The 27,915-nt window shown below is 51.3% G+C and overlaps 1 protein-coding gene across 3 annotated transcripts; it reads left to right on the top strand.

Annotated features, from left to right (window-relative positions):
• The first annotated feature begins 94 nt into the window (after positions 1-94).
• DIXDC1 (DIX domain containing 1) lies at positions 95-27,915 on the top strand. 3 transcript variants are annotated; one of them, XM_042034047.1, is made up of 20 exons: positions 95-367; positions 11,088-11,217; positions 11,977-12,102; positions 12,972-13,212; positions 14,241-14,348; positions 18,601-18,713; positions 19,068-19,216; positions 20,145-20,234; positions 20,332-20,385; positions 20,810-20,860; positions 21,829-21,933; positions 22,365-22,418; positions 22,929-23,021; positions 23,099-23,170; positions 23,808-23,894; positions 24,036-24,197; positions 24,302-24,368; positions 24,967-25,075; positions 25,264-25,372; positions 26,223-27,915. In XM_042034047.1, the coding sequence occupies exons 1-20, from the start codon at positions 323-325 to the stop codon at positions 26,301-26,303; spliced, it is 2,046 nt and encodes a 681-aa protein (XP_041889981.1). In that variant the 5' UTR covers positions 95-322; the 3' UTR covers positions 26,304-27,915. The 3 variants fall into 3 exon arrangements, with proteins under 3 accessions (XP_041889981.1, XP_041889980.1, XP_041889982.1); XM_042034046.1 differs by lacking the exon at positions 95-367 and adding an exon at positions 2,577-2,825; XM_042034048.1 differs by lacking the exons at positions 95-367; positions 11,088-11,217; positions 11,977-12,102; positions 12,972-13,212; positions 14,241-14,348 and adding an exon at positions 14,359-16,551.

The following is a 27,915-nucleotide window of genomic DNA, read 5'->3' as shown; positions in this document are numbered from 1 at the left end:
CCCTTCCCCACCCCTCCCCTCTCTCTGGGGTCCCCATTTCTCCCCGTGCCACCCCATCCCCAGCCTCTCCTCACCCCCCAGCACTGCCCTGCTCCTGTTCCTGTGCCTGTTCCCCACGTTCCAGCCCCACAGCCCATCCCAGCCCTGCTCCTGGGCATCCCCGTGCTCCAGACCCCATCCCACCCCATTTCCAGAGGCACCTGGGGCCACGCAGCCCCTCTGAGGGCTCAGGTCACTGGTGGATTTGCTTTTCCCCTCAGGTTTCAGGAGTGCTGGGACCTTCCCTTGGCACTGAGCTGTGACATCCAGCACGGGGACTCTGATGGACACGGTGCCCTGTCACCCCCCACAGCCTCCTGCGGCCTCTGTGAGTTCCCAGCAGCCTTTTTTGTGTCCTTTCTGTCTCTTTTGGGTGCTTCATGAGGACTTTGGGGTCGGTGACACACTGCAGGAGTGGCTTTAAGCAGCTCTGTGGGTTATTGCTGCAGTTATGGCCCCACAAACCCCACAGGTGAATTCCTGATCCAGCCTCGCTTGTTTTTATGTCCCCAGCCACACTTTTACTGTGCAAGGACAAGGGTTGGGTCATGCTGGAAGTGGCCAGGAGATGGCAATGCCACCAGCCGAAGTGCCACCACCCTGTGGGCTGGGCTCGGGCCACTCACCCCAGGAGCAGCTGCTGGGGGCATTTTTGGGTATCATTGCCCCGATGGGTTTGGAATCACTGGGGAGATGATTCCTTTGGGAAAGTTCAGGGGGAATTCTGAAGCAGCACTCCTGTTAGTGAGAGGCTTCTGGCAAAAGTGACATGGAAAGGCACCTGTTGTGTAAAAGTGACAGAAAAACACAATTCCTGCCACGAGCAGCTGGAAATTTCAGAGTGAAACACAAAGAGAAAAGTAGAATTTAATTTTGAAAAGTTATTTTCAGCCCACACACCCACCCCAGACCCATTTGTGTCCCCACAATGCACAGAAGAATGGCTCAGCACATCCAGCCTGGTCTCTATTCCCTGGCATTCAGGCAGAGATAAGAAACCCCCTGCAGAAGGAAATCTTTGATGGGAAAATCTCTGAGCAGGCCTGTACCCGAGCCTGGCAGGGAAAAGGAGAACATTTTGAACTTTTTGCCTTTGCTGTGCTGGTGTTGGGGTGGGTGGGGGGCTCTGCAAGAGGGAGATGGGATGAAAGGGAGCCCCTGGATGCCGGATTTCAGTCCCAGCTCCTCTTGGTTGACCCAAAAATCTCAGCATCCTTCCATGTTATGTTACAAATCCTCTGTGAATGTGTGTTTACTATGTAAAAACCAGGTGATAAATATATATAATGTAATCAATATAAATATATGTAATAAACAATTGGTCAAGAAGAGCATTTTAAAGTCCACAGTGAGAGCTCTGTGCTTTGTTGGTTTTTCCTTTAAAATTAGGTCACTTTCTGTCTCATGGGGAAACCACTTAGCTTTTCCACAAAATTTTACTGGAATTGCACAGGCATAAGCTACTCAATTGCATCTTAAAAATGGGGTTAAATATTTTTTAATGGCATTTTGAAGCTCAAAAGTAAACGGGATCAAGGCTCCAACCCCCCAGCATCTCCAGCTTACAAGGCTTTGTGCAAAGCCTTGCTGTAATCTGTTGTTTTGCTTAACAGATGTGGTATTAGAATCGATGAAAACATAAAAATCTCAACTCCCACGGAATTATGAAAAGCAGGGAGAGCAAACAGGAGTAATTTAAAACTGGAGGTGAGGGAACTGCCTCCTTTTGGGTTGGTTACAGAGGGAAATGACCTGTTGCTTCTCTTTCTATATTTCAGCTGGGCTAGGTTAAAACAGTGAAATTATGCCTTGATTTTTCCTCAGGATGCTTCAACACTTAGGCAGGAAAAAAAAGTTTGTTTTTAAATGTTTCTCACACTTAGAAACGCTTGGCAAGATATTTTGGAACCTGAAGGCACCGGGATCAGTGCTGGCAGTGCTGCTCTGTGCCTGCCAGGCAGAGCCCCTGACTGGAGGGGTTTTCACTCATTCTGGTTTCATTTTCCTTTTTTTCTTTCCCCCTGGTCGCTTCCTGTAAGGTGACACCAACTTCGAGAGGCTGCCTGGAGATACTCGATACTTATTTCTGTGATGGGTGTACTTATTGATGTACAAAACGAGCTGGGGGTTGGATTTAATTGTTGGGACGTTTTCTCTCGGTTTTTTTGTTTTTTTTTTTTACTTGAAAAATGCAATGTTCAAACGTGCAAACCTTCCAGCGGTCGTGGCCTGGCGTGCAGCTAGCTTCCTGTGGCTGCAGAGTGATCTTCTCTCTGTGCTTCCCTCCCCGTGCAAGGCATCACCTCCCTGCCCTCCTCCTCCTCCCGACCCCCACACCAAGCAGGGCTCTCTGTGTATGGCGGGTTTGAAAAATCTCATTTACACAGCGAGTTTGGGGTTTTTTTTTTCTGCGTGTGGACTGGCTGGAAATGGGTTTCAGATGTTTTCCCCGCGCCTGCATCTCGTAAAGCCGCGGCGTTGCCGTGACAACCGTGTGACATCTCCGCCCGAGCTGCTCCCTCCTCCCGCCGAGCATGCCCAAAGCGAGCCGCCACTCCGGCTCAACTCTGCCCGGGCTGCACATATGGGACGATGAGCGCCGTTCCCGATGAGCTCCCGGCCTTTGTGCTCGGGAGGAAGAGGAGGCAGAGGCGCCCCGAGGCGCCGGCAGCGCTGCCCCGCACGCCCTGAGCCCCCCGCCCGCCGCCGGCGGCTCGCCCGGGACCATGCTCGCCTGCCTGGCCAGGGGGAATTTGCTGGATATCCTTCAGGAGGGCTTCACCGAGGTAAAGTCCCGGCCCCAGAGGGAAGGCGGGTTTGTGCAGAATTGTTTCGTTCTCGGTGCTTTGTGGGGCAGAGAAGGGGGGGAAAGCAGCGAGGTTTGGCGGTGGCTCCTCAGCAGGGGGGCTGCGAGCCGGAGGGAGTTTGGTGAGGAGTTCGTGGCTGGTGTTACAGGCGGTGTTTTCAGCTCGGCGGTTTTATGCTCTTCTCGCTGCTTTGCTGCTGTCCCAGTAAATAATACAAACGGCAGGAGGCTGTGGGGCAGAGTTTATTGTGTAAAATTGACTCCTCTCCTGAGGGATGAGCGGTGTCTGCGTGTCTGGGGGTTGTAAATCTGCTTTGTGGACTCAGTTTTTAGGAGAGGCTGACAAAGAGCTGTTTGGGTTTTTTTTTTTTTTCCTCATCTTTTTCTGTAAATTGAATCCTCGTGGGACTGAAATTCAACTTGGTCTGGAAAATGTAATTTTCGAAGTGTTCTTTATTTGCTTATTCTGCTGTCAGGAGAGTAATGAATCTTAAAATAAGGAGATGCACCAAGAAACTCCAGAGATGGGAATCCCGTGGCTGTGTGGGGAGTGCAGTGGGACTTCCCTCTTTAGGGGGCACAAAAAACCAGTTTTGTTGGATATTTATGGACTCAGTAATGCCCATGCTGGAGCACGATGTGCCATCTGTAAGCTGGAAAGGAAGAAAAACTCTGGGGGATTTGCTGGAACCAGAGAGTGGCTGCTGTTTTATTTCTCACTTGGTCGCAGGGATCTTCTCTTGGGGAGGTTTTTATTCTTTCTTAGAGTGCAGAACTTAATTTTGTTCAGTGCTTGGTGATTCCTCAGCCAGGCAGAGCTTGGCTGCTGTGCCCCCACGACCCCGTTATCCACAGAAAATGGACACTGGACATCCCTGCTGGGCTTCACCACCGGGAAGACAAACTGGGGGTGAAAGCTGAGCCGGCTGCCGGCTCCACGGCGGCCCCAGGTCTCCTCGGATGGCTGAGCCGAGCTGGACTCGCTCCATCCCTCCTCCGCACAGCGTCAGGCTCATTTTTAGCCAGCCAAGGTCTGGGTTTAGGTCGAGCTCACACTTCCTGTGCTCGAGGGCAGCACATCCTCCTCAGGCACGAATAGTGACTTATATATAAATAATATAATTAATAACGGGAGCAGACCCCAGTGACATTCAGTGCCTCACGCTGGCTGGTTTTACCCACAGACAGCTCAGCTGTGGAAAAAACTTTCCTCTCCCACCGTAAAAACAGATTCACGGGATCTCTCTGCCTCCTCACACCCTGCAGCTTGCAACAAAAGTAAAACTAAAATCAGTTTTGCAGAGGAGAACCTGTGACTTGCCAAGGACGCGCCTCACACCCCAGGCACTGGAAATGAGAGAGGAGCCCTGTCATTCCATCCCTGCTGTTGGGATCACTAACTGTGCGTCCTCTCCATATTTTTTCACTTATTTAGGTGTTTATTTACACAAATATTAATGTGTTAGAGTCCCGAGGTGTGATCCCAGCAGAGCTCCCTGACAGTGGAGGGTTGTGACCAAACCCAATGCACCCAAGAGGCTACAGGGAACTTTCTTTTGTTCCCTTGCCTTGTTTTCCCTCTCCCTCTCCATCCTTCTCACCAAGGGCCACCTCAGCAGCCCAATTATCCCCTAATTAGTGCCGGAGAAGGGGGCATCATTGTCCTTTCTGCAGCTCCTGCCTGTCCTGCTCCACAGCCCAGTGCTGGACTGGTGCTTCATGTAAGGAATCACCGCCTGCTGAAGGGGCCCCTCAATTGCTAAACTGTCACTCCAGGCCACTTTATTTCCCTTTTCCCCCTTTCCTTTCAGAGTCAAAGCCTTCGTGGACGCTGTCACCTGCAGACATCTAAAGCCAGGATGGTTTTGTTTGATGCTGAGAGGCAGCGAAGTCCCCCGTGGGCACCTCCCGTGTTTCTCCCATTAATGGCCTGCCCTGCCTTGAAGGTGTTTCCCTGCTGTTTGTGGGGACTCCTCCTGCTCCCAGGCCGATAAATAATTCAGTCCCACAGCTGGATGGTGCCCTGGGAAGTGTGGCTGCTAAAAGCAGGAGTTTATAATGAAAGGGAACCACGGAGAGGGGTCTCATCTGCGGTGACTCCGTCCATGTGGCCTCAGCCTGTTCTCCCTCCTCGGGGAAACGCAGTTTATTTATGTGCTGACACTTCTGTCAGCTCTTTAAAACAGATGGGGCCCAGAGAAACGTGTCAGAAATGGGCCTGGCAGCGCCAAGTCTGCCTTTTAACAACAGCACACCTTCTCTTTTTCGAGCTCGGGGATCATTTCCTCTGGCAAGCTTAATTTTGTGTCTGCTTGTGTGCAGTGAGTAATTTAAAATAACTACTTCCCCCCCCACCCCCCATAGATTATGTTGAACAAACAATTCATTCCAGAGAGGACAGGGAGATTTTAAGGGCCCAAGCTGAGGTTGATTGGAAAGCAGGGTCTCCCAGCCAAGTAAAATGCAGGGTTATCTGCCCATGAGGGGAAATCTCCCCACATTTTCGAGGTGAGAGCTGCCCCTGCCCCGCTCTGTGCAGGCAGGAAATGCTGCAGGGCTGTGTTCTGTCCCTCACCGAGGGCTTCATGGAGTATTTCCCCCGGTTCTCAGCTGAGGGGGTAATTCCTGGATTTCCCACATGTACAACCCCTCTCCTTTGCCCGTCTTTGCCGCATCCTTTGGCGGGGTTGAGGTGCTGAGGTGCCATCCTGCCTGTGGGGTGTGAATCCTCACCCTGGGCAGTGTCCTGCGGTTGATTTTGGTTTGTTTCTGTGTTTGGGGTTATTTTCTGGCAGCGTGGCCTGGCCCTGGCTCTGCTGCCCTCGGGGTAAGGTCCTGATCTGTGACACAAAGGTCTGTGCTGTGTGATCTCAGCTGAAGGAGCCGTGCCTCTCCGCGCCGCCAGGGCTATTTATACATTAATAGGATTCACCATGGAGAACTGTTTTGACTTCTGGCTCCCTCATCCTCCTCAGCCCCGGTGCTCCCTGGAGCGGTGAATCCCTCAGAGCTTCCCTGAACACACTGAGCTCTAGAGGTGCTGCTGTTTCTTCACCCCAGCTTCGTTTTGGGGTGAGGCGGGCAGGATTTCACACCTTCCCCACCCTGTTAAAGCCAGGGGGAGATGGCTGGATCTGAAGAACCCTTTGAGCCTTTCCAGGCTGTCTGGCCTGACTGGGCAGCTGCCGCCCTGAAAGCCTCCCAAGTCTCCAGCACAGAGACCAGAAAACACAGCTGGGGCTCCCCACACCTGCATTTACCCCCAGATGTGCTCTAGCAGATCATTCCTTGCTCTAGCAAGGAATTCATATCAATTTTTCCCCAAACCCTCGTGCCTGGCCAGCAGTGGGACTTCTCAGCAGGGGAAGGATGTATTTGCTGCTCTATAGGATTAGGGTGGAGCAGTTAGGACTCAATCCCTGCCTTGGTGGCTAAGCCAGGCTGTCCCTTGGCAGGGTGTCCTTATAGAGCATTTGCACAGGAACACTCGCAGATTTCCTGGTTTCAAACCATTTTACCAGGAATATGAAGATTTTTTACAGCTGCTTTGTGGGTAGCAAGTGAGGCTTGCGGAGGTGAAGGGGCTGCCACACTCCCAGCAAGTCATGGGCAGAGGGAATTCAAAATTCTGTGTCCTAAATGTGCCTTTAAAGCCCTTCACCCTGGGCCAGGGAGCCTCCCTGGATGTCCCTTCCCCTCTGCAAAGCCCCTGCCTGCAGATTTTGCAGTCCTGAGGAGTTCAAGCTCCTCACAGGGCTGCCTCTCCCTGCCTGGGGATGGGGATCCTGCTAAAGAAGGAACAAAGCTCCTTTTCTTTCCTCAGGGGATGTCTCAGTGCAGCGTGCTGTGACAGACCTTAGGCTTCGTTTGGGTGGAGTGGAACCATTTGATAACTCAGGGTGAATCATGTGCTCTGAAGTCCCGGCAGTTTGTACTCAGAGCTCAGCTTTTTGCCAGTTTTTGCCTTTATTTTTTGTCTGCAGCTGGCACAGAAACTCTCCCTGGGTGTGAAAAGGCCTCAGATACCTGGTGAGCATAAAGTGAGTGGTGGTGCTGGTTCAGGATCTTACATTTGCATTATTAAGCCCTTTCACAGCACAAAATGAGTACAATACCTGTGTATTTAGGCACAGGTAGGAATTACTTCATCCTGCACTGGAGGTTGGATGACTCTGGAATGGGCCACGGCAGTTTTTTGGCTTTACAAGAAGTGAAAATCAAAGTGGTAGAAATAATTTAGGGAGTTTGGGTGGAACTGGGCCTTGCTGTTTGCACTTCAGCTCTTCCTCTTAATGGGTAAAGAAAGGACTGAGAAAAAGATGGAAAACTTTGCCGTCAAAAATTCCATGTCCTGCTGGAGAGCTGGGCACTCTGGAAATCAGCACCTTCTGCTTTAAATTACGTGTTTTATGAAGGAGAACTCCTGTGGGTGCTGTTGGTCATTCTGGCATCACTGTTGTCGTATCTGGGTGGTTTTCACTGTTGGATGCATCTCAGTACATTGAAAAAAACCTGAATCACATTCAAGCATCAATTTTGAGAGGCAAAAAAAATCTTTTCCTGGCTTTGAGAGCAAAGAGAATAATTTTCTTTGCTTGGGAGTTTGTGTTTTCTGCTCCTACAAAGGCCTCCTTGAACAACAACAAAAAATAAATCAGCAAACTGCAGGAAGGCTGGATGGAAAATTACAGTTCCTATCTAATTAAGGTAATGTCAGAAAGCTTCAAAATCATACAGGGCTTCAACCACCACATCCTGATGGAAATTGGGCTGCTGCAGACCTTTGGTTCAGTGCTCTGGGAGGGAGGAACAGTGAGTTCCTTTCATCCTGGGAGTTGCCCCGCAGCACGAGGGCTCTTCTTGCTGACCTTGTCAGACCTGGGGCTTGGGCAGTGGCCACAACTGTGCAACAAAGAGAAGTTGGCGTAAAGAGCCTCAAAAATGTCATTCTGGGAGGATGATTCCCTAAATTCAACAATAAGGATGGATTCCAACTCATCTAAAACAGTGCACCAAGGGAAATCGGTGTAAAGAGCCTCAAAAACATGATTACAGGAGGATGATTCTCTAAATCCAGTGATGAGGATGGATTCAAACTCATGACATCAGTGTAGAGAAGGGTTCTGTTTCTAGAAGCAGAGAGTGTCACAGGATCTCCTGAAAGATGAGGGTGAGGAGGGCAGGCCCTTCTTGCTAAAAAAAAAATGATTTTGTCCATTTGTTCAACACCAAAATGTGCAATATTTAAATCTCAGAGAGGTGAAAATTAACCTCACATGTCCCAACCTGTAATTTGCCCATGGAACTCTGTTGGGATGTCCTGTAGTCCATCACACCTTGCTTTAAAAATCTTCTCCTGCCCTGCAGAGCCTTCCAGAGTAAGATAAAAACACCCCACAAAGATCTGCCTGGAGCAGCCTGGGCTCCAGCTCCCTTCAGGTGAAGCTGCTGCTCTTCCCCATGGCGAGGTACAGGTAAAAGAGGCTTTTTCTGGAACACAAAGCTGTGTTAATGTAAACAGGATTAAGCTTAGCTCCACCATAATCCTAAATAATGTGTGTTCTGTATAGTAAACCCCACACCAGGCTGGTTTTCCTCTGAAAAATTCTGGGTTTGGAAGAATTGTTGGTGAGGAGCTGAGCAGTGTGAGCCCTGGAAATTCTAAGACTGGGCTGAGCAGGAGCTCACACCGAAGTGCAGGGGAAGCAGGAGGGCCTGAGATGTGTCATGTTTGTTCCCAGCCATGTTTTTGGGGTCTTGTTGGCTAAAAGGAACTGAGACCTGTGTGAGACTGAGTGTTGTGATGCATCCATGGGGATGGAAGCTGTGGGTTTGGTGCATTTTTGTGGGCAAATGCAGGCTCAGGAGTATTTTTGTGGAGTGGGAAGAGCTGCTGTTCCCAGGGCAGGACACATCCCAGGAAATCCTTGTCCTCCTTGTGGTGGAAGTTGATCCCTGGAGTATTTTCCAGGATAGATGGCAGGAATGATGTCTATCCAAGCAGCAAATCACGTTGCTGTGATAATATTTAGGGCTGTGTTGAGGTAGCTGCCTTGGGGCTTGAAACAAATGGAATCTTGAGGGGGTGAAAGAAAAAATCTTCCACTTTTTTAGAGATCTGAACCTGTGGATTTAGAGGTGTGAATCTGAGGGTGGAGGCCTTGTGGCTGTGTTGAAGGTGAAGGGCTGAAGGTGTGGCCCACAATGTCCTTGTTATTCCCCAGCTGATGGAGAAGTGAAGCGTTTTTGACTCACCAGCTTCAAAAATTGCCCTTGGGGTTTCTGCTGAGCAGCTCAGGGGCTTTGTCCCTTCATGTGTTTCACAGCACTTTGCCATTTTTAGGTCACTAAACTTTTATTTCTGATATATTTCCTTGGCAAGTTCAGTCACATGCTCCCCTGAGCTGCCAGCAGTGACAGCTCTCTCCCTGCATTTCTGGGCTTTGAGCAATCCAAGGCTCTTGCTGAACTCATTCAGTCTGCCAGGTTTTTGGGTACAAAGTTAGGAAATACTCTTCAGTCCAACTGTCTGAACGTCTGCAGGAAAATCTTATGTTTAATGGAAAAACCCAAAACCAACCAAGTCTGTTAATGAAGTGTAAGTCTGCAGAATTACAGCAGCCACGGGAATGAAATGACTTTGTCCTGGTGCCATCCCAATTCCATTGCCTCAGAAGCCTCCTTTTAATGCTCATTGTTTAAAATGTAACTGCTCTGGGATTTAGGAATGGCTTTTTTTTTTTTACTAATAATAACAGTGTCAACCTCCTCGTGCTTTTAAGAGATAGAGACTAAAAGCGTGCCAAAAATTCTTCTTTGCGAATGCACAAGGAATGTTCTGAGAGAAGGAACAGAAAACAAACTGCCTGGTGAAAGGGTTTTTCCTTTAAATGAGACACTCCTCCAGAAACTGCAGATTTTCTGCAGGCTGGAAGGTCCTTGGGGAATTAGTGCCAGTTCCTGAAATGATTAGAAAAGTAGAAAATAAAGACTTCTGGGGCTGGACATTGCTGCTACTGCAGCAGAAGAAGCTGCAGAGCCCCTCCCCAGGGCAGGCCAGGTCTGCTCCAGCAAAGATGGGTCAGATTTGCCATTTCTGCTCCCTTTTTTCCCAGAGCCACCAGGCAGGCCCTCAGCTCCCGTCCCCTTCCAGCTCCCCAGCCTCTGCTGAGTGAGCAGAGCTGCCTGAACACAGGTCCAGGCACCTTTCTGAACCAGCAGACCGAGCCATGTGTGATTAAAGTTGGATTTCCTATGTCGGGATAATTAAGAGTGAGGCTGTGACCAGATTGTGACTTTGATGGGCTGTAAAAGCATAAACTCTGCCTGACACTGCTGAGATCATATGGAATGGGGGTTAAAACCTGCTGCATCGGCACAATAATGGGAAGCTTAGTGAAAAGGGAGGTAATCCCATAAATGGATCAGTTTGTTTACCCTCCATGTCCCCCAGCAGCCCTGCCCAAAGGGATTGCAGCCTTTCCAGCAGCCCTGGAAGGGTTACAGAGAGGGGGATGGAAAGGGAAAGGTCGTTTGGATCTGCTCTTTGCCTTTGGGTCATTTGTGCCAGATGGGTCCTCAGGGTGAGCAGGAGCCTGAGTTTGAGTTTCCCTGGTCCTTCCCACACACAGCATCCCTCCTGAGCTGCTGGACAGGTGCTGTTCCTTGCTCCCAGGGCCCAAGTCAGCTTCCCTGTGTGCAGGAATAGAAACTGGGCCACTGGAAGTGCTGAGGCAGCTCCCAGGACGTGGAGGGGATGTACAACTGTTCCAAATGAGCCAGGCTGGGAGTTCTATGGAGGGAGGCTCTTGGCTCTTTCAGGAAATCTCCCCTGGTTGTTGTGGAATTGTTTAATGGGCAGTAACTCAGAGTTCCCTGCTTCTGCATTGTGGGTTTTCTGCTTTCTTGATATGAAAACAGTGTGGATGGGACACTGAGTGAGCAAATTGTGGCCCCCAAAGTGAGGGGATGACAGCCTTGGTTTGGCTCAAACACAGATGAGATGCAGTGAAAAGCTCTTTGGTCAGCTGTGCTCAGCTCAGGAGTCCTGTCCTGCTCCCTCCTCCCACGCTGGCGAGGGCTGAGCTGCCCCACAGCAGGCAGGGATGTCAGCCAGGCTTTGGGGTGAGGCCTCTGGTGTTTGTTTTCGAGGGCAGAAGACTGAGGTCTGTGAAGATCAGAGAGAGAAGCGAGAGCCCTGTGACTGCCCCTGCAGTGCAAACATTTTGTTTTCTGTTTCCAGCAACAGCTGCAGGCCTACGTGGCCTGGGTGAACTCCCAGCTGAAGAAGAAGCCAGCAGCGAAGCCAGTGCAGGACCTGAGGCAGGATCTGCGGGATGGGGTCACTCTTGCCCTGCTCATTGAGATTGTAGGTCAGTGGTGCCATCTGGCCCTGTTTTTCCCCCTGCAGCTCTGGCTGTGGTGTGGAGGGGCTGCCTCAGCTCTGGCATCTGCCAGGCAGATGTTCCTGGGGGTGCAGAGCTCATGGGGAAGGGGCAGCTGGAAAGGAAAACAATCCCAAAGCAGATGATAAATGCAATTCTATTAAAGCACTTATGGTTCAGAGGCAGTTACGGCAGATGGGCTGAAACCTGGCAGGGGCAGTGGGAACTCCCACAGGGCTGGCGTGGAGTCAGTGGGTGTTTTTTGGGAAGAGTGACCTGTTTGCTGATGTGATCCCTTCTCCCTGGGCAGGGCACAGGGGGTGCAGTGAGTTCATTGGCCTCGCTGCTCCTTCCTCCTCACACTCATCCTCTGCCCCAGTGGGGTCCCAGGCACAGCAGACAGTTCTCCAAACTTCTCCCAAGTGGGTCTTCCCCACAGGCTGCGGTTCTTCACCAGCTGGGCCCTTTCCATGGAGTTCAGTCCTTTGGGAACAGGCAGCTCCAGCGTGGGTCCCTCACAGGGTCACAAATCCTGACAGAATCCTGCTCCAGCCCCGCAGTTCTTAATATAATCCCAATGCAGCCCCCAGCCCAGTTATCCCTGGTGCTGGGTTCCTGTCAAGCAGGACAAGAAGCCGCATGTAGCACCCAGACATGAGAGCAGAGCAGTGCCCCACCCCCGGCAATCCCTCTGACAGTCCCCAGCGGGTCAGTTCTCCTCGGTTAAAGCTTCTCCCCTCCCTTCAGCTGGTGAGAAGCTGAGTGGCATCGAAGTCAACCCCAAGAGCCAGCAGGAGATGAGGGAGAATGTGGAGAAAGTCTTACAGTTCGTGGCATCGAGAAAGATCCGCATGCACCAGACGTCAGCTAAAGGTACGTGGCCCTGGGGGTGATTTTAGCTGTTGAAATCCTGTTTCTGGCTTTGTTTTATATCAAACAGGTAATTTATGAGTAAATTAATGTGTCAGTTTGTGGGGGAGTTGGGGATTTTTCCCCCTCTGGTTTAGTGAAGGTTTTGTGTTGAAAGATGGACAATGCAGAGAAAAAAGTGACTTTTTTTCCTGCTACTGAGCACTCAGAAGCTCAGGGAATGGTGTAATGAGGAATACAGGCTTGGAGTCTTTCACCAAAAGGACACAGAAACCTGCTAGAGTGAAAGGAGACACGGAAAAAATATTTGTGGTTCACTGGAAGCCACGGGCTGGAAATAAGGAGGAGACACAGCACACAGTCACATGTCTGTGGCGTGGTTTAGTCAGGACTTTGAGTAGCTCTGACTAAATTGTTTTGGGAAATCTTGGTCTGAAGGAGTGGCTGATCTTTGCCATGACACCAGCCTGCTGGAAAATGCCTTGTGTGATACCACTAAAAATGATTAATTAACATTTGCAAGGTGCTGCAAACAGTTTATGGCACGTTGCTGTTCTGTCTTTTGTGTTTTAAAAAAGGGAATTCTGTGCTGATAAAGTCAGTGGTCAGTCCTCAGTAACTGCTCTGCTTCTGCCAGAGCATTCAGTAACTGTGTGTGCAGTAATTAAGGCTGGAAATGGCCATGAAGGGGAGGCTCAGGGCTGCTCAGAGCTCTGAACCTGAGCTGTGGAGAGGGCAGGCACTTTGCTGTGCCCTGCAGCACCAGAGCTGAGCTGGAACAGCGCTGCTGGCTTCAATTATCTCCATCTTGCTGCGCAGCCACAGCTCCAGTGGCACTTCACCTTAACGACCCAGAGCTTTGCGTTTTGCAGATATTGTCGATGGGAACTTGAAATCCACCATGAGGCTGATCCTGGCCTTGGCTGCTCACTTCAAACCAGGCTCGGGCAGGGCTGGCACCCCTGGCTCGGGGGGCAGGAGCTGGGCAGCACCCCCGGGCAGCCTCCGGCCGCGCTCGGCCGCCGCCGTGGCCCAAGGGGCAGTGGCCGCCCTGGCCGATGTCCGGCAGGATGTCCAGCAGTCCGGCCGGGACGTGTTCAGGCACAGACAGAGGTGAGGGGCTTTTCCCTGGTTACGTGAGGCTGGGTTGGATTCAAATGAAAATTCAAATGAAAAGAAATGCATCTTTCTCCATTTTATCCTGGCGTGAGGAAGCTCCTGTTGTACAAAAACACCTAAAAAGTGCCCTCACAGAGAGGGCCCTGACCTGGCTCTGCAGCCATTCTCAGGTTTTACAGCAAAATAGCAGCTGGGTCTCTCTTTATCTCCCTGGAAAAGAACAGGGAGTTCTGGCCAAGGCAGGGGGAACTGTGCTGCCTCCTTTTCCCCACGCTGCCCTTGGTGCTGTCTCCTTGGAGATGTTCTTATGCCAAGTGAAAGAAAAGTCAGGTTTTCCCCCCAGGTGCTGGGCAGAGATCTGGGAGCTTTATTTCCAGAGCTGAGGACGTTGTACAAGTCCGTTCTGGCTCCTCCATTGCTCATCCCACTGCTCCAGGCAGCTGCTGAGTGCTGGGGATGCTGGGGATGCTGGGGATCCACACACACCGGGAATAATTCTGAAAATCCCATTTGCCACTTGCCAAAGGTGCTGTGTGGGTGACAATAATAATAGTAATGACATTTAACGGGGAGCCAGGTGGTGGGGCTGTGCAGGGTTTCATTTACACAGCTAAGGTCATTTGCCCATTTGAGATTGGCTCAAGGGAGCTCCTGTGAAAGTCTGGAAATGAGGCTGAAATGGCACATCTTGTTGAAAAATGAAATGTTAAAGGTTTCCCTTGCAAAGGTCTTGGAGTTCTTCAGTAAAAAAACCAATCCTTGCGATGTTTCCTTGCATTTCCAGAGCTTTTGGAGTTTTCTAGTCACAGAATTAGGGATGAGTTTAAAACAGCAAGGCCTGTTTGCCTGTTTTCCCTTAGCACCAAGAAGATGGAGATCCCTGATAGGAAAATTGGCATTTTTCTGGCTGTCCCCTCCTCCTTACTCCCTTTCCTTAGCTTTCCTCCCCTCCTCTTTGGAGACAGAGGAATTCCTGCTGCAGTCAGGTGAGGGTCCCCTCATTTTGTGATTGTCACCTCCAGGAACAGCAGCATGGATGAGGAGATTGAGAATCCCTGCTGGAGCGTGCGGGCCCTGGTGCAGCAGTATGAGGGGCAGCAGAACGTGCCACTGGAGTCCCACCCTTCCAGGTGAGGAATTTTATGGCCAAGATGTGTCCTTGGTCTGACATTCCCTAAAGTGCCCGTTCTCCTCACCAAAATCTGCTCATTTCTGGTGGAAAAGGGTTGATCTGGAGGGTGAAGCCTCGGGAATCAACGTGAAGCAGTTTTCTGTTGTTGTTTTCATGGATATAGGAGAGAAAGTGCAGCAAAAAAGGGCTTTTGAAGAAAAACTACTCTAGTGAGGGAGCTGATCCAGCATGGAGAGCTTCGTAGTAAAGGGAAGCCGCTCCCTTTTCCCCCAGAGAACCAGAAACTACTTGGAAGAGCCAGAACTGTGTTACTGAACACACTGGAGCTCCCTCTGGAAATGGTGCTGCGCTCCAGTTAATCTCATCTGGAGATCCGAGGGCAGAGCTGCACGTGGGGAGCTGCAGCTCGTGGGTTCAGGGTCTCCTGTTCGCACTGAGAGCCCCAACTCTGCTTTGCCGTGTCCTTCCCCTGCCTGGGCTGTTCCCCGAGTGCCTCCCTCCAGTTTGTGTGGGGGTGATGAGCTCATTTGCCAAGGACAGATTGCCACTGACAGCCTCTCAGCAGGCAGGACGTTTCCCCAGTGTTTCTCAGGCCGATTTTTATGCTCCACAGCACCAATAATTTTCTGTGTACCTGAAAATTAAGGATATTTTGCCCAACAGAGGAGAAAAACACAAGGGTTCGTGTTTATCCCCCAAATCTGCTGTGTGTCATTGAGAGTGTGTTTATAAATAGACATTTGGAGGAGTGTGGGGCTCCCAGTGAGCCAGAGCTGGAGCAGTGCCTCCACATGATGTCAGCAGCGTGCTTTTGAGGCTGGCCTGCCAGGGGGGATGTAAAAATCCTGCTCTCGGCAGCCGGATTTCATGGATAGTGTCACAGGACCTTGGCATTGGCTCCTGAACCGTGAGCTCAGGAGTGCCACATGCTGCTCCCTGCTCTCATCCTCCAGTTTAAGGGAGCTGGAATATTGTATGTATTCTTCAGTCCTATTGGAGATTGTCAGGTGGCTGCTGTTTGCTCATCTTTTGGTAGGATTTTCGTGGTAAACAAAAATTTCTCTGCGCATCCTGCATTTTTATTTTATTTTTGCCCATAATGCCATGAATTCTCTGACCACAGTGCAGTGTTGATATTATTGCTGATAGGGCAGAACACAGCGAGAATCTTTACATAAGTGATCAAAAATTGGGGGCATTCTGCCCCTCCAGCTGCTGGGGGTGTCTCTGCTGACACAGTTCTGCATGATGAAAATGAGATGCTTTCCCTTTCCTTGCAGGGAGAAATGTGCTTAGCTCAGTTAGAACCAGCTGGGAGAAACGAGATGCTTTTTTTATTAGTGAGAGTCGTGGTTATTGAGTGCAGCCGCCCCCTCCATCTGATCCTGCTGCTGTGGAGTCCCAGGGCAGCATCCCCGGCCCTGCAGCAGCTCCTTCCCTGCTCAGAGCTCTCCCAGCCTCGCTCACAGAATTCCCAGGGACGGCAGCTCCAATAAGCGCAGGCTGCCGAAATGATTCCCAGGCTGCCGAGCCCCTCACCCATCCCTCTCCCTTTCCCCTCCCCTTCCAGCAGCACTCCCTCCCCCACCCCTGAGCCAGGCATCTCGGAGAAAGGCTGTGCCTGCACAGCCCGTGTGACAGCAGGAGGGAGAGGGAGCCGTGCCTGGGGCTGGGAGAGCTGCCTGGGAAGAGCCCGCATCCCTCGGGAAGCGCAGGGACCCGCGGTGGCAGCAGCTCCTTCCCCCGGCGGCTGCTCGGATGCTCGGCAGCACAAGGAGGGCAGGATGGGATGAGAAACAGCCCCGGCAAGCCGGGAGCCTTGTGATGACAACAAGCAGCTGTGCAGCTGACCAAAATGCAGCAGCAGGAGACAAATAACCCGCGAGGAAAACCAGCAGGAGCCGAAGGCAGGCTGCAGAATTCCCTGACTCCAGAATCGAACCCGCTGGTGGGGGCTGCGGCTTTGCCTCTCAGCCGGCGAAGACCCTGAGTTGGTTATTCCGTGTGCGTGTTGTTTCTGCTGGGAACCCGCTCAGCAGTCTGGCTCGCAGAGCTTCCTCCAGGAGTTTGACAGGAGCTGGCGACCTCTGCACTGAGCCCTGGGCACGTGAAGGGAACGAGGCATGACCGGAGCCGGGATCCTGCGGATTCTGTGAGGCGAGAGGTTAAAGTGGGATCATGGGAGGGAAGCAGGTCAAATGGTGAGCGATTGTTGCCATTGTCCTTGGGAACAGCAGGGATGGGGTGTTCATTAAAATCGGGGGGGTTCAGGCAGCGCTGAGGTTCATTGCCCTGAAGCCTTGGCTGTGCTGGCGGATCTGGGGTTCGGGGGAGGCAGGATGTGGGTTAAGGAACCAAGTGGTGAAAGGAATAAAGTGGAGCAGTTTGCATCATAAATCTCTCTTGGAAAGCTTTCATTTCCCAGCCCTCGTTTCTGCATGCTTTAAGAGGGAATTGTTATGCACTTGTAAAGGAATTGCATCAGCGGGTATTTCATACTCTGATGGGTTGCACTGATACAGAACCTGGGGAAGTGTTTCCAGCATTCATTGGATGATGCATAAAGCAGCCTGACCTGTGCTGCTGCTTCAGCTGCCTCTGGCTCTGCCACTGTTTGGAATGTTTGGGAGGTGTTTATGGATGCTGGGTGAACCCAGTGGCCTTCAGAAATAGGAAAAATGCCTGGAAGGGGTCTGGGGATGTGGAAATGCCTAAGGAAATGTAAAGCTGTCTGTGCTGTGGGGACCTATCCCCACCTGTGGTCCCTTATGTTGGCTTTGGGCTGTGGATCCAGTGCTGGGAGAAGCGGATTTAGAATGTTATTTCCAGGCTCATACCCTTGTTTTTCATCCTGCTCGTCCTTTTTGGTTCCCCTGTTTCACCACCTTCTCTCCCATCCGTGGCTGGTGGTGTTTTTCTGGGACAGATTTGCATGGATGGGAGCCAGCAGTGCCTCAGGGTGAGGGCATTTTCAGAGAATCAGCTGAGAACAGGAGGGAGGGAATTCTGAGGTCTGTTCCTAGAAGGAAGTGAAATCCCTCCCGGAGCTGCTGGCCATGTTAGACCAGCTGGGCATCCTGCTGGCATCTGTGTTGTGTGAAAGTTTCAGCCTTTCCTCTGGCTCTTGTTGCATAATGCAATCCCAGCAGAACTGCCAAATCAAATAATAAACAGCATTAAAAAAAAAAGTTCCCATAATTTTATGCTGTGCCCCCATTCAGCAACGAGCAGGAGCAGGGGGCTGGTTACAGATTTTATATTAAAAATATGCCTAATGAGGGACTGCTGTGATGGATTTGGAATTCCTGGAGGTAAATCCTGGAGCAAAGCCAGGTGGCCTGGACCCCTTTAAGAATCATGCACACACCTGGAAGGACAGGTTCTGTCCCTGTTGGAGATTTCTATTGGACAATGGTTCTTCTTTCCCTCTAACATGGGGGAAGTCTGGACCACAAAAACTGGACTCAGGTCTGTGATTTAAATGAGGAGAGGCTTGCCCTGGCCATGGGAGTGGGGCAGGCAGGAGCAGCAAGTCATTTCCATCTCTATTGCAGGGCTTTTCCCATTCTGTGGGAGCTGTGGGGGACAGAGCAGCAGTGCTGGGAAGATGCAGGGAGGGAGCTGCTGAAGCCTCTTATTTTTCTAAACCTATTATATTATTTCCACACTGTTTTTCTTTTTGTTCCCTGTCCTTTGTTTCTGTGTTGGGGGAGAATGAAAAATTAACTCCTGCTCACACTTGCAAGGATTAATTCCTGCGACTTTCGGGGTACATTGAATGGGTCAGTGAGCTTCAGCCACCTTTTGATGTTGTCTGGGAGATGCACTCAGGAAGAATTTCTGAGAGAAGGATTGCTTGAACCTCCCAGTCAGCTGAGATGGCTCCTGTGAAAATATGTGGGCACTTCCGAGAAGTTTTAATTGAAGAACACGAGTGAGTGGAATCTGACTCTCAAAAATACTGGGATTTAAAGTTGAAATGATTCATCTGAAAGCTCTGGAGCAAGAGATGAAACCAGGGTGGCTTTTTGTGCAGCATAAGGCTGGCAGTAAATTAGCCCTGAGTGTGGTCCTACCCCTGTGTGAGAGTTTGTATTGAAAAAATTACATGCCCAGGTTGGGTTGTCGAAGGTTTCTCTGGGATTCAGATAATTCTTAGATAAAAGTGAATATGGAGAAATGCTTGTTGAAAATTAGTGCTGAGCAACATCATCTTCATCTAAAAGAACTGTTCCTGCCTTGCTCTGCAGCCTGACATCACCCAGCCCTGTCCACAGTGCAAAGAGTGACTCCACTGTAGCTCCCTCGGAGGAGAAGGAGAGGCTTGTGATCCTCCAAAGTGAAGAAACAGAGACTAAAACAGGTAAAACATTGGGACTTCTTTGTGTGATAAACTTGCTGAAAAGCTCCCCAGGGACTGGAATTGTTTAATGCTGCCTCCAGGGTGTCCTTGGGGCACTGTCTGGCACTGGGGGATGCTCTGCAAACCCCACAGGTGCTCTGTGGCACACACTGTCCCCAGTGCTGTGCTTGGAAATCTCCCTGAGTCAGGTGCAAAATTCCCTGGGATAAAGTGTGTGTAGGAAAGCTCAAGAATGAGGCGTAAATCCTTGGGGTCAGATGAGCTGTCACACCTGTAGCTGCTTCCTTGGCACTGGTGAGTGGTGCATGTCTTTTCTGGGCTGCCCTGAGCACACCCAGCTGTTCTCTCTTGCAGAAGAGGCTGATTCTCACTTCCAGCCCGAGTGGCAGGCAGGGAACTCTGGCTCCTACTTGGAGAACTCATGGGAGGAGCAGCTTTTGGAACAGCAGGACCACCTGGAAAAGGAAATGGAGGAGGCGAAAAAGATGATTTCGGGTTTGCAGGTGAGAGATTTTTCTTCTCAGAGAGTGTTCCCTTCCAGGGTCACCCAGCCCTGCATCAGCTGTTCCATGAGCTCGGCTGAACCTTCATTTTTGGCACATTCTCCCCACAATTAGTTATTTGTGGGACCTTTCCCTCACTTCCCCTCCCTGCCCCTCAGCCCAGTGTGTGTTTGGCTCTGCCTGGGGAGCAGAGCCCCTGATCCATATGGTGAAGGCACTGAACTCTCTCAGGAACATCCCTTTCTGTTTGTGCTGGGAACCCAGGGTGGCTTTGAATTGTAAATATTTATGTGGCAGTAAACAAAGCAGAGATTGTGTGAGGAGCACAGGCAGCTGGGCGGGCACTTTCCCCGGGGACAATGGGCGGGACACAAAAGAGTCACCAAAAAAAAATTAAAAAATTCCTTGGTTCACTGGTAAAATCTGGCTGCATTTTGTGCCCACTGGGAGCATGGAGAGGAGGGACTGGCACTGCTGCCTTCTCATCCCCTGGGAGCGAGGAGAGGCAGCTGATGTGGCCAGCCAGGAAACTGGATTTGATTCATCGATTTTCCTCCTCTTACTCAGTACTTGAGAGCCTCCGGTGTGTCAGAGTTTGGTTGAAATGTAGGGGATCTGATGCACACACCCCCTATAGGGTGCTAAAGCTGAGACTTCACTCGCTGGAAGTCTGAGCTGTCCTTGTTTGGTTCTTCCTGTGGGGAAGAGCATGGGCTGACAGACCCCTGGGAGAGCTTTCCAGGGGACAAATCTTCTTGTTCATTCCTGAAAACAACCTACTCATTTTTGAGGGAATAAATTGGCAGAAATGGGAAATGAAGCTGGTTGGGGACGGTTGATAGGAGTGACTGCTGGCCAGAGCTGCAGCTCACCTCTTTCTCTTTGAAATCTCTGAAAAGGAGACTTTTTTCCCCCTTTTTCTCCCCAGGCTTTGTTGCTCAATGGGTCTTTACCTGAGGATGAGCAGGAAGGGTCCTTTGAACTTTCTGAGCGTGGAGCCTGCCCTGAGGAGCAGCTGGTGAGCACATCCCTGTCCCCAAATTTCCCTGCTCCAGCTGCCTTTTGCACTGCCCTGCCCCTGCTGCACAATAACAACGCTGATACTTTGCATTCAGATCATCATCCGAAGCCGTCTGGACCAGAGTGTGGAAGAAAATCAAGATCTGAAGGTTAGAGGGTGACAGATGGAGGGGAGAGAGAGGTTTTGCAGATTGTTTTACTTGTTTTTTTTGGGGGGAAATGGAGTGGGGATGGGGCAGGGTGGACAATATGATGGATGAAATGGGGAGTATTCTGTTTGGGCTCCAACTCTGGAGGTTTGGGACCAGTTCTGATGCTGGCAGAAGTGTTTGATGTTGACCTGAAGGACAGATTTGGGGGACTGGGCAATCATGTTTTTCCTCAGGACTTTAATGAGACCTGCTCAGCTCTTTGTCACGTTTGTAACTCATTAAAATTGCTCAGGGCCTGACTGGCTCTTGGATCTGTGGGAAAAGGTGGGATGTGCTTCCTCCTGCAGCAGAAAACACTGGCTCTGGTTGGTTTTGAAGGGGTGACAAGGTGCCATTTAATGTAATTGTGTTGCATTTGCAGAAGGAGCTGCTGAAATACAAACAAGAAGCTCGAAACCTCCAGGGAATAAAGGTGAGGAAAGGGGCATTTCATCAAAAATAAATAGTAATGCTTTGGGTGAGTAGGGCCAGCAGCAACCATCTACCTTTGAGGAATCTCAGATGGTGGAAGGAGGAGTATTGGGGGCTTGGAGGTGGGGGAGCCTGTGGTTTATTTCTGAATTTTCAGGCAGGTACAAGGAGCTGGATTTCCTGGTTTCTGCTCTGTCTGTAGGATTGTGGTCAAATATCCCCTCTTTTGGTTTTTTCCCCTGTTTTCTCCTAAACAAAATGAGACATAAATTGTTTGGTTCTCCTGGCTCTTTTATTTCCTCCTCTCTCTTGGAGTACACACCCAGTAGCACTGGCCCAGTGAACTCATTCCTGCCAGCACAGGAAAAAGAGCCTGGGGTACCCCGTCCTGCCCAGAAAGGGCTCAGTTTGTGCCCCTGGAGTGGTGAACACTGCTGATCTCCTGACAGAGGTAATTTTAGAGCTGCCTGTCAGAAGGGAGCAAACAGCAGTAGCTGTCCAAGGTGGAGCTCTGGGTGAGTGAAAGGTGCAGAATTAGTGCTGACTTTGGCCTCTCCAGAGAGGATTTCACTGCACAACTGGGTCACGCTCAGGGCTTAAGGTGTCCTGGGCTGACGTTGGCCTCTCCGTGCCCTCTGGGTGCGTGGCTGATCAGGAGCTGCAGGGCCCTGAACTCCCTCCAGAGCCGTTCCTATCCATGAGAGCCAATGCCTGTCACTTCTGGAGAGGAAATTTAAGCTGAAGCAGAGAAATCCCTTTGTCCTGATGGCCAAAATGTTGGCAGGGAAATCAGTTTTGGGTAAGAGAGAGGCAGGAGGGCTGAGAGCCCTCTGGGGCCCCTGGCAGCACCTCAGCCCCGAGTGGCCACAGTGTGTTCTGGCCACTGCCCGGGGTCACTGACCCCTCGGGAAGGGTCTCTGCCCTCCCTGCACCTCCCTGCACCTCCCTGCAGAGATCACCTCTCCCCAGGACGCTCTGCAGCAGAGGCTGATCCAGCAGGACGCTTCAGTCCTGCAGCTCAAGCAGGAGCTGCTGAGAGCCAACATGGACAAGGAGGAGCTGCACAACCAGAACGTGAGTCACTGCTGCTGGGGGTGTTTTGGCTGGGGGTTGGTGGCCCTGAGGGTGGTTGCAGCAGAGATTTCAGGGTCGTGGGATAGTGAGCAAGCAGTCAAAGGTCTCTGCACAGCACAGGCTGCTCACAGTCTGCTGGCCAGCTGTGAGGGTGGAGATTCCTGACCTTCACTGCCGCTTCCTGTCCTCCAGGACCTTCAGCTGGGACAGGGAGGGGCTTTCCCTGATGTTTTCAGTGCTGTTGCATTTGTCCCTCCTCACTCTCTGGGTGAGCAGGTGGCACTGCCTTGTGCAGGTCTCTGTCCAAAGGTTGCCACCCTAAACATCAGCTGCCTGGACCTCTGCAGGTTTTTGGTCACCATTCAGCACAAAGGGCAGAGGTTTTCACTGTCTGGGAATATCTGCCTCACACGTGGGTGTTATTCCTGCAGGTTGACCTCCAGAGGAAGGTTGAAGAGAGAAACCGGCTGCTGGCAGAATACAAAGTAATGGAACCTCTTCCCTGGGGGTTCGGGTAGTTCTTCAGTTCTGGGAATGGGATTGTTGTCTCTCCCCTGCACTTGGACACCCCTGGGAATGTGTTGCAGGAGCCAGGGGTGTTTGTGATGAGGTGAAGGGACCAGATGTTCTTTGCGTTCCCCCCACAGCTTCTGACAGATCTTTTATTGCTGTGGTTTTTGGTGGTGGCTGCTGAGTGTCCAGCACTTGTGCAGATGAGGTTGGGTGATCTGGCTGTCCTCTGATCCCTTGGGAATCTGTGTTCTCTGGGACAGCTGTGTGGCCTCAGCAGCGGGTCTTTGGCCAAGGGGACTCTGGGCAATAAAAACCTGATTGATCTTGTCAGAAAAAAGCTCTGACACTCAGCTCTAACATCTGGCAAAGCACACCCTGTGCAGGTCACCTGATCCTGGCAGATAACACAGTTTTCCCTGCCATGGGAAGATGACCAAGCCTCCCTCCCTGCCCTGCTGATTCCCTGGATCCCTGTGTTGCAGAAGGAGCTGTGCCAGAAGGATCGGCACTTGCAGCAGCACCAGACCAAGCTGGATGAAATGCTCAGGCAGCTTTCTGAGGCCAGCTACCAGCAGGTAGGGAGAGCTGGGCTGCCCTGGGAGCTGGCCTGGGTGGCCCAGTTGGTGGTGACTCCTCTGCTGCACCTCCACAGGTGGATCTGGAGCGGGAGCTGGAGCACAAGGAGGCCCTGCTGGCTCACTGCATGAAGAGAGAAGCTGAGGAGGTACGGGAGCCTTGGGCCACACATGGGGTGAGGTTTGTCCAGCACTCTGGAGCCGCCTGTCTCCAGAAACCCTCCCCTTCATCCCAGAGAGGTCTTGCTCTGCCTTCTCACTGCCAGAGCCCTGACCAAGGCAGGCAGACCCCACAGAATACCCATCTTGCCAAAAATCCCAGCACTGAGCACTCCAGCTCAGAATCCTCGGAGATGAAACAGTTAAGGAAAGCCAGAGGGTTTTTCAGCTTCCAGCTTCAGCTCTGACCCTGGGAATGGTTGGACCACAGCTCAGTTTTCCTCCTCCTTTTCCTGCTGACCCTGGTATTGAGTCTTGGGGGAAAGGCCAGCCCCAAAACCTGTCCCTGCCCAGTGCCACCTGACACTGTACTCACCAGAGCTTGCAGAGCCCTCTGATGTAGCAGCAAGGCCCTGCCAGGCTCTGCCTCTTTTTTTTCCACCTTTATGTGAGGAATCAGGTCTGTGCTGTGACCAGGAACTCCCTGCACACTTTAGGGAGTGCCTTTATCTGGAAGAAGATGGGAGTTTTATCACTGATGTGGAAAGCTCTCATTCTCTCTCATTTTGAAGTCCATAAATGGGGATTTTTGGGGAGGTCCTGACACCCACATTTTCCCCATGCCAGGTGATGGCTTACAGCAGTCACAGTGCCCAGAGCAATGGCTTTCTCCAGCCAGCAGGAAAAGGAGCTGCCCCCACAGCCCACCGAGGGGTAAGTGCACCTGAGGGGCGCATTCCCAGCCAGATATCCTGGAACTCTTTCATTTTGTTAAGAGAGGTTTCCCCTTGCTGGGGAAAGGAAGATGAGGAGGCAGCAGCCTGGGGCTGGTCTCACTTGTGGTGTTTTGGGCAGACCAACGACTTGCAGCTGGTCCGGGACGCCCTCCGCAGCCTCAGGAACAGCTTCAGTGGCCACGACCCCCAGCACCACACCATCGACAGCCTGGAGCAGGGCATCTCCAGCCTCATGGAGCGCCTGCACCGCATGGAGACGCAGAAGAGGCAGGAGAGGAGGGTAAAGGCTTCCCAGAGCTCTTCATTCTGCCCCTCACGCGCCACCCAGAGGGCTCTGACTGGGAAGTGACACTTTGTCCTTGTTTTTTTGGCTTTGCACTCCAGGTCCGGGGGAAGTCACCAGCAAGCAGAGCAACCAACGAGTGCAGAGACTCCTGGCCTCCCAAATCCAGTAAGTGCCTTGCAGATCCTGCCCTTCCACTGCTAGATTCACTGCTCAGGTTCCTGGGTGTAGAATCCCCTGGGGAATCTGCCCCCTCCAGCTTCACCTGCACAGGATCCTGCCTGGATCAGAGTTCCCTGCAAAGGGAAGGGGACACGTATTTATGGCTGTTTCTTTGTAGAGCATCATCTCAGTGGGAGTCTGGGCCACTTGGACAGTGCTGCAGCACAAATAGCCATGGCAATCCCTGGGAAAGGGATGTCATCCCAGCTTTCCTGCTGCTTTGCACCATCTAGTGGGGACAAAGAAGTGTTCCCTGCTCAGTGTTTACTGCCTTTCCTATCCACAGAACGGAGAAGTCTTTTTGAATATCACATTTCCAAGCGTCCAGAGTATTTTCTGCATAAAAGGAGTCTTAAAACTGTGGAGTTCAGTTCCTCTGTTTCAGCTCTTGGGGGGAGCAGGAGACAACGCAGGAGTCAGGGAGAGAAATACAAATGGGCAAATTAAAATCCACACTCCACCATCCATCCTGGCCAGCTGGAACGGGAGATAGGGAGGGCTAATGATGATAAGGGGTGATAATCAGCGAGTTGCTGCTTTGCAGAGCTGCCTCACTCTCAGAGCACGCCCGTGATGAGCACCAGTGCCTGCACCAAAGTGTTGTACTTCACCGACCGCTCCCTCACGCCCTTCATGGTCAGCATACCAAAGAGGTGAGGCTGGGCCTTCCTGGCCCTCCTGTGCCCCTAAAACCAGCACTCTGATTTTCTGGGAATGCTCCCAGCCAGCACAGGTTTGCTGTGCCTTGACTGGATTTCATGCCATTGGCTGGGGAAGATGATCTGCAGGAGTCGCTGAGCTTTGTTTTTGTCTTTTGTTTTTGTATTTATTTCCCTTGCAGGTTAGGGGAAGTGACTCTGAAGGACTTCAAGGCAGCCATCGACCGGGAAGGATCCCACCGGTACCACTTCAAAGCCCTGGATCCAGAGTTTGGCACAGTGAAGGAGGAGGTAAATGTGGGATTGAGCTTTGGGATCAGTGTCACCACACAGCCCTGGGGACTGTGGTCACCTCACTTTTAACTAATGAAATACTGGATGTTCCCCCCCAAAAAAACTGTCTGCTTTCTCAGATGTAGATTAAGCTCCTCTTGTGCTAAAATGGGATGTTTTCATCCTCAGCTAAAGCAATTCCGTGGATGTCGTTGTGACTGCCTGGGAGTTGCAGAGCCCCTTGGGCAAAGCCAGTCTGTGACACAGCTCAGGGGACACAGCAAAAATCCAGGCTGCACTTCTGGCCCTTCCAGTGGCTTTACAAAACTTGTTGCAATGGGAGAGCATGTATTAAAAACACAATCTCTTACTTTCCTCTGAAGTTTTTTTCAGAGAGCTGTGTGTGTGGCATCATTCCCTTTGTGTGCTGCAGTGCAGCCCTGTTCATGCTCAGGCTGGTGTGGGTGTGGATTGGATTCATTACAGGTTATTGGGACAGTTCTTGCTTCACAAATTGATTAAGACAAGGGCAAAGGGTCACCCTCTCTGGGAACAGGCAGCAGCAGCAGCTGGAGGCTGTGGTCTGGCTCAGAAAAGGCATGTTTCCTGTCTTTAGTTTACCTTTTCTGTCAAAAATAAAAGCCAATAATAACCTTGGTATTCACTGGTTAAAGAGGCCTGGTCTGTTTTTTACCTAAAACCTGAAAATGTGACTCAAACCTCAGCCATCATTCCCATGTCAGTGTTCCCTGGATTGTTTAGAGAAATCTGAGCTGGGATTTGATTTAATGCCCCCGATGCCCCTCACACTGCAGAGCTGTGGTGTCAGACCCCAGACATGACTGAAATCCTTTATTTTATTTTGTAGGTATTCCATGATGATGACATCATTCCTGGCTGGGAGGGGAAAATCGTGGCCTGGGTGGAAGAAGACCACGGGGAGAATTAATGGAGCTTTCAAGTCCTGTTTCTATGGAAACCTGTGACTGTCTGCAGAGCTCGGAGAGTGACCAAGGAGCCCTCGTGCTGGGAGGAGGCCAATTCAAGCTGCCAAAAAAGAGCCTCTGTGCAAGCCACGGGTGGTGCAGGCTGCGTGCATGGACAGCTGGCACCTGACTGCCCGTGCCTGAGGGCAGCTGCTGTCCTGAGGCTGCGGGGACGGGTCTGTGGGACAGAAACGCTCAGCTTGGCCCTGTCAGCGAAACCCTGGAGGCCTTAAGGATGCTTTGCTCCCTTCTCCTGCTCCTCCATCTCTGCACTGTGTGCTGCGGGCTCAGCTCGGCGTCTCCTGTGCTGGTGTCACAGAAATCTGCACTGATGGCGAAAATGTGAAGCTTTGCCTTCATGGAGAAGAAGCTGCTGGATTGTGAGAGCAGAAGGTTGGACCAGCTTTGTCCTGCAGGAGCAGAGTGACTCTGTGGACATTCCAGACTGACAGGACCTGTCCTGGGGAGGGTTTATGCATGGTCTGAAGCAAAGCTCACCAACCTGGCCAAGCTCCCTTTCTCCCAAACTCAGGCTCCCATTTCCCAGCCCTGCTTTCCCCACTTGCTCTCCAAAGCTGTTCCCATTTCCGAGGCCCTCTGGGTTTGCTCTGCAGCCATGGGGACTGTGGGATCCTGGTGCTTGTTTGTTTGCTGAAGGATTTCACGGGTGGGGGAGCTGGAATCAGCTGCTTCCTGAGGTCTCTACACCCCCTGTCTGTGCTGAGCCTCTGTCCTCCTGCTGTCACCTCCTGTGCACAGGCATCCCTCTGCTGCTGTCCCCGCACTGGCAGAGCCACCAAGCACTTACCCACACCAGTTCCTTGCTCTGCCGAGTCCTGAAGGATCAGGAAGGAACTGCTGGGGAAAGAACGAGCCCTAAAATCCCCGAGGGTGGATTTTTCCCTTCGGTTTTGTGGTTTTGTTTCTCTGCATCGCCTGTGGGCTCGGGAGGTCAAACGGCACATCAGGGCTCTGCTCCTTCCCAGCTCCTGCGGCCCTTCCATGGACTGTCTGTGTGTGCTGTGCATGAGGCTGGCAGAGGGGCAACCTGGTTTTACTGTTTTATATTAACACGTCCTTTTGTAAACATGTTCTTGGAATTATTTTGTACCGATTCACATCTGTCTGAGGACTGTGGATATTTTTATACTAGTGCAAGTGCTCTCTGTATATTTCTGCACGCATTATACTGTGTTTTACTCCTTTCCTGGTGGATGCTGAGATGGTTTGTATCGTCTTCTGTTGACACAACATTGGCCTTGTAATTTTATTTTACTATGGAAATCCAACTGGTTAATACTGGGTTTTATATCAAGGCTCTTGTGTGGTTTTGTGCCACATTGGCACAACACAAGCTGCCTCCTGTTCTGGACAATTTGTGTGACTTTCTGCTTACAGACAGCAGGAGGAAAGTTCATCAGTGAACAAGTTAATTAATGGGGAAAATACATCCCTTTTGGAAAAGAAACAAAGATTTTCTTCCTCCCTGGACATAGTTTCTCTGTTGCATGATCTCTGGTGAAGAGGGCATGGGTTTGTGATACTGAGATCAATTGTATTTGAATTGCAAACTGC

The sequence above is a fragment of the Corvus kubaryi genome, unplaced genomic scaffold, assembly GCF_017639235.1.
Source record: "Corvus kubaryi isolate FWS band 111438036 unplaced genomic scaffold, C.kubaryi_AGA036_p1.0 37367, whole genome shotgun sequence".
Lineage (NCBI taxonomy): Eukaryota > Metazoa > Chordata > Aves > Passeriformes > Corvidae > Corvus > Corvus kubaryi.
The sequence above is the reverse complement of the archived record's forward strand: the minus strand, read 5'-3'. Positions and strand labels throughout refer to the sequence as shown.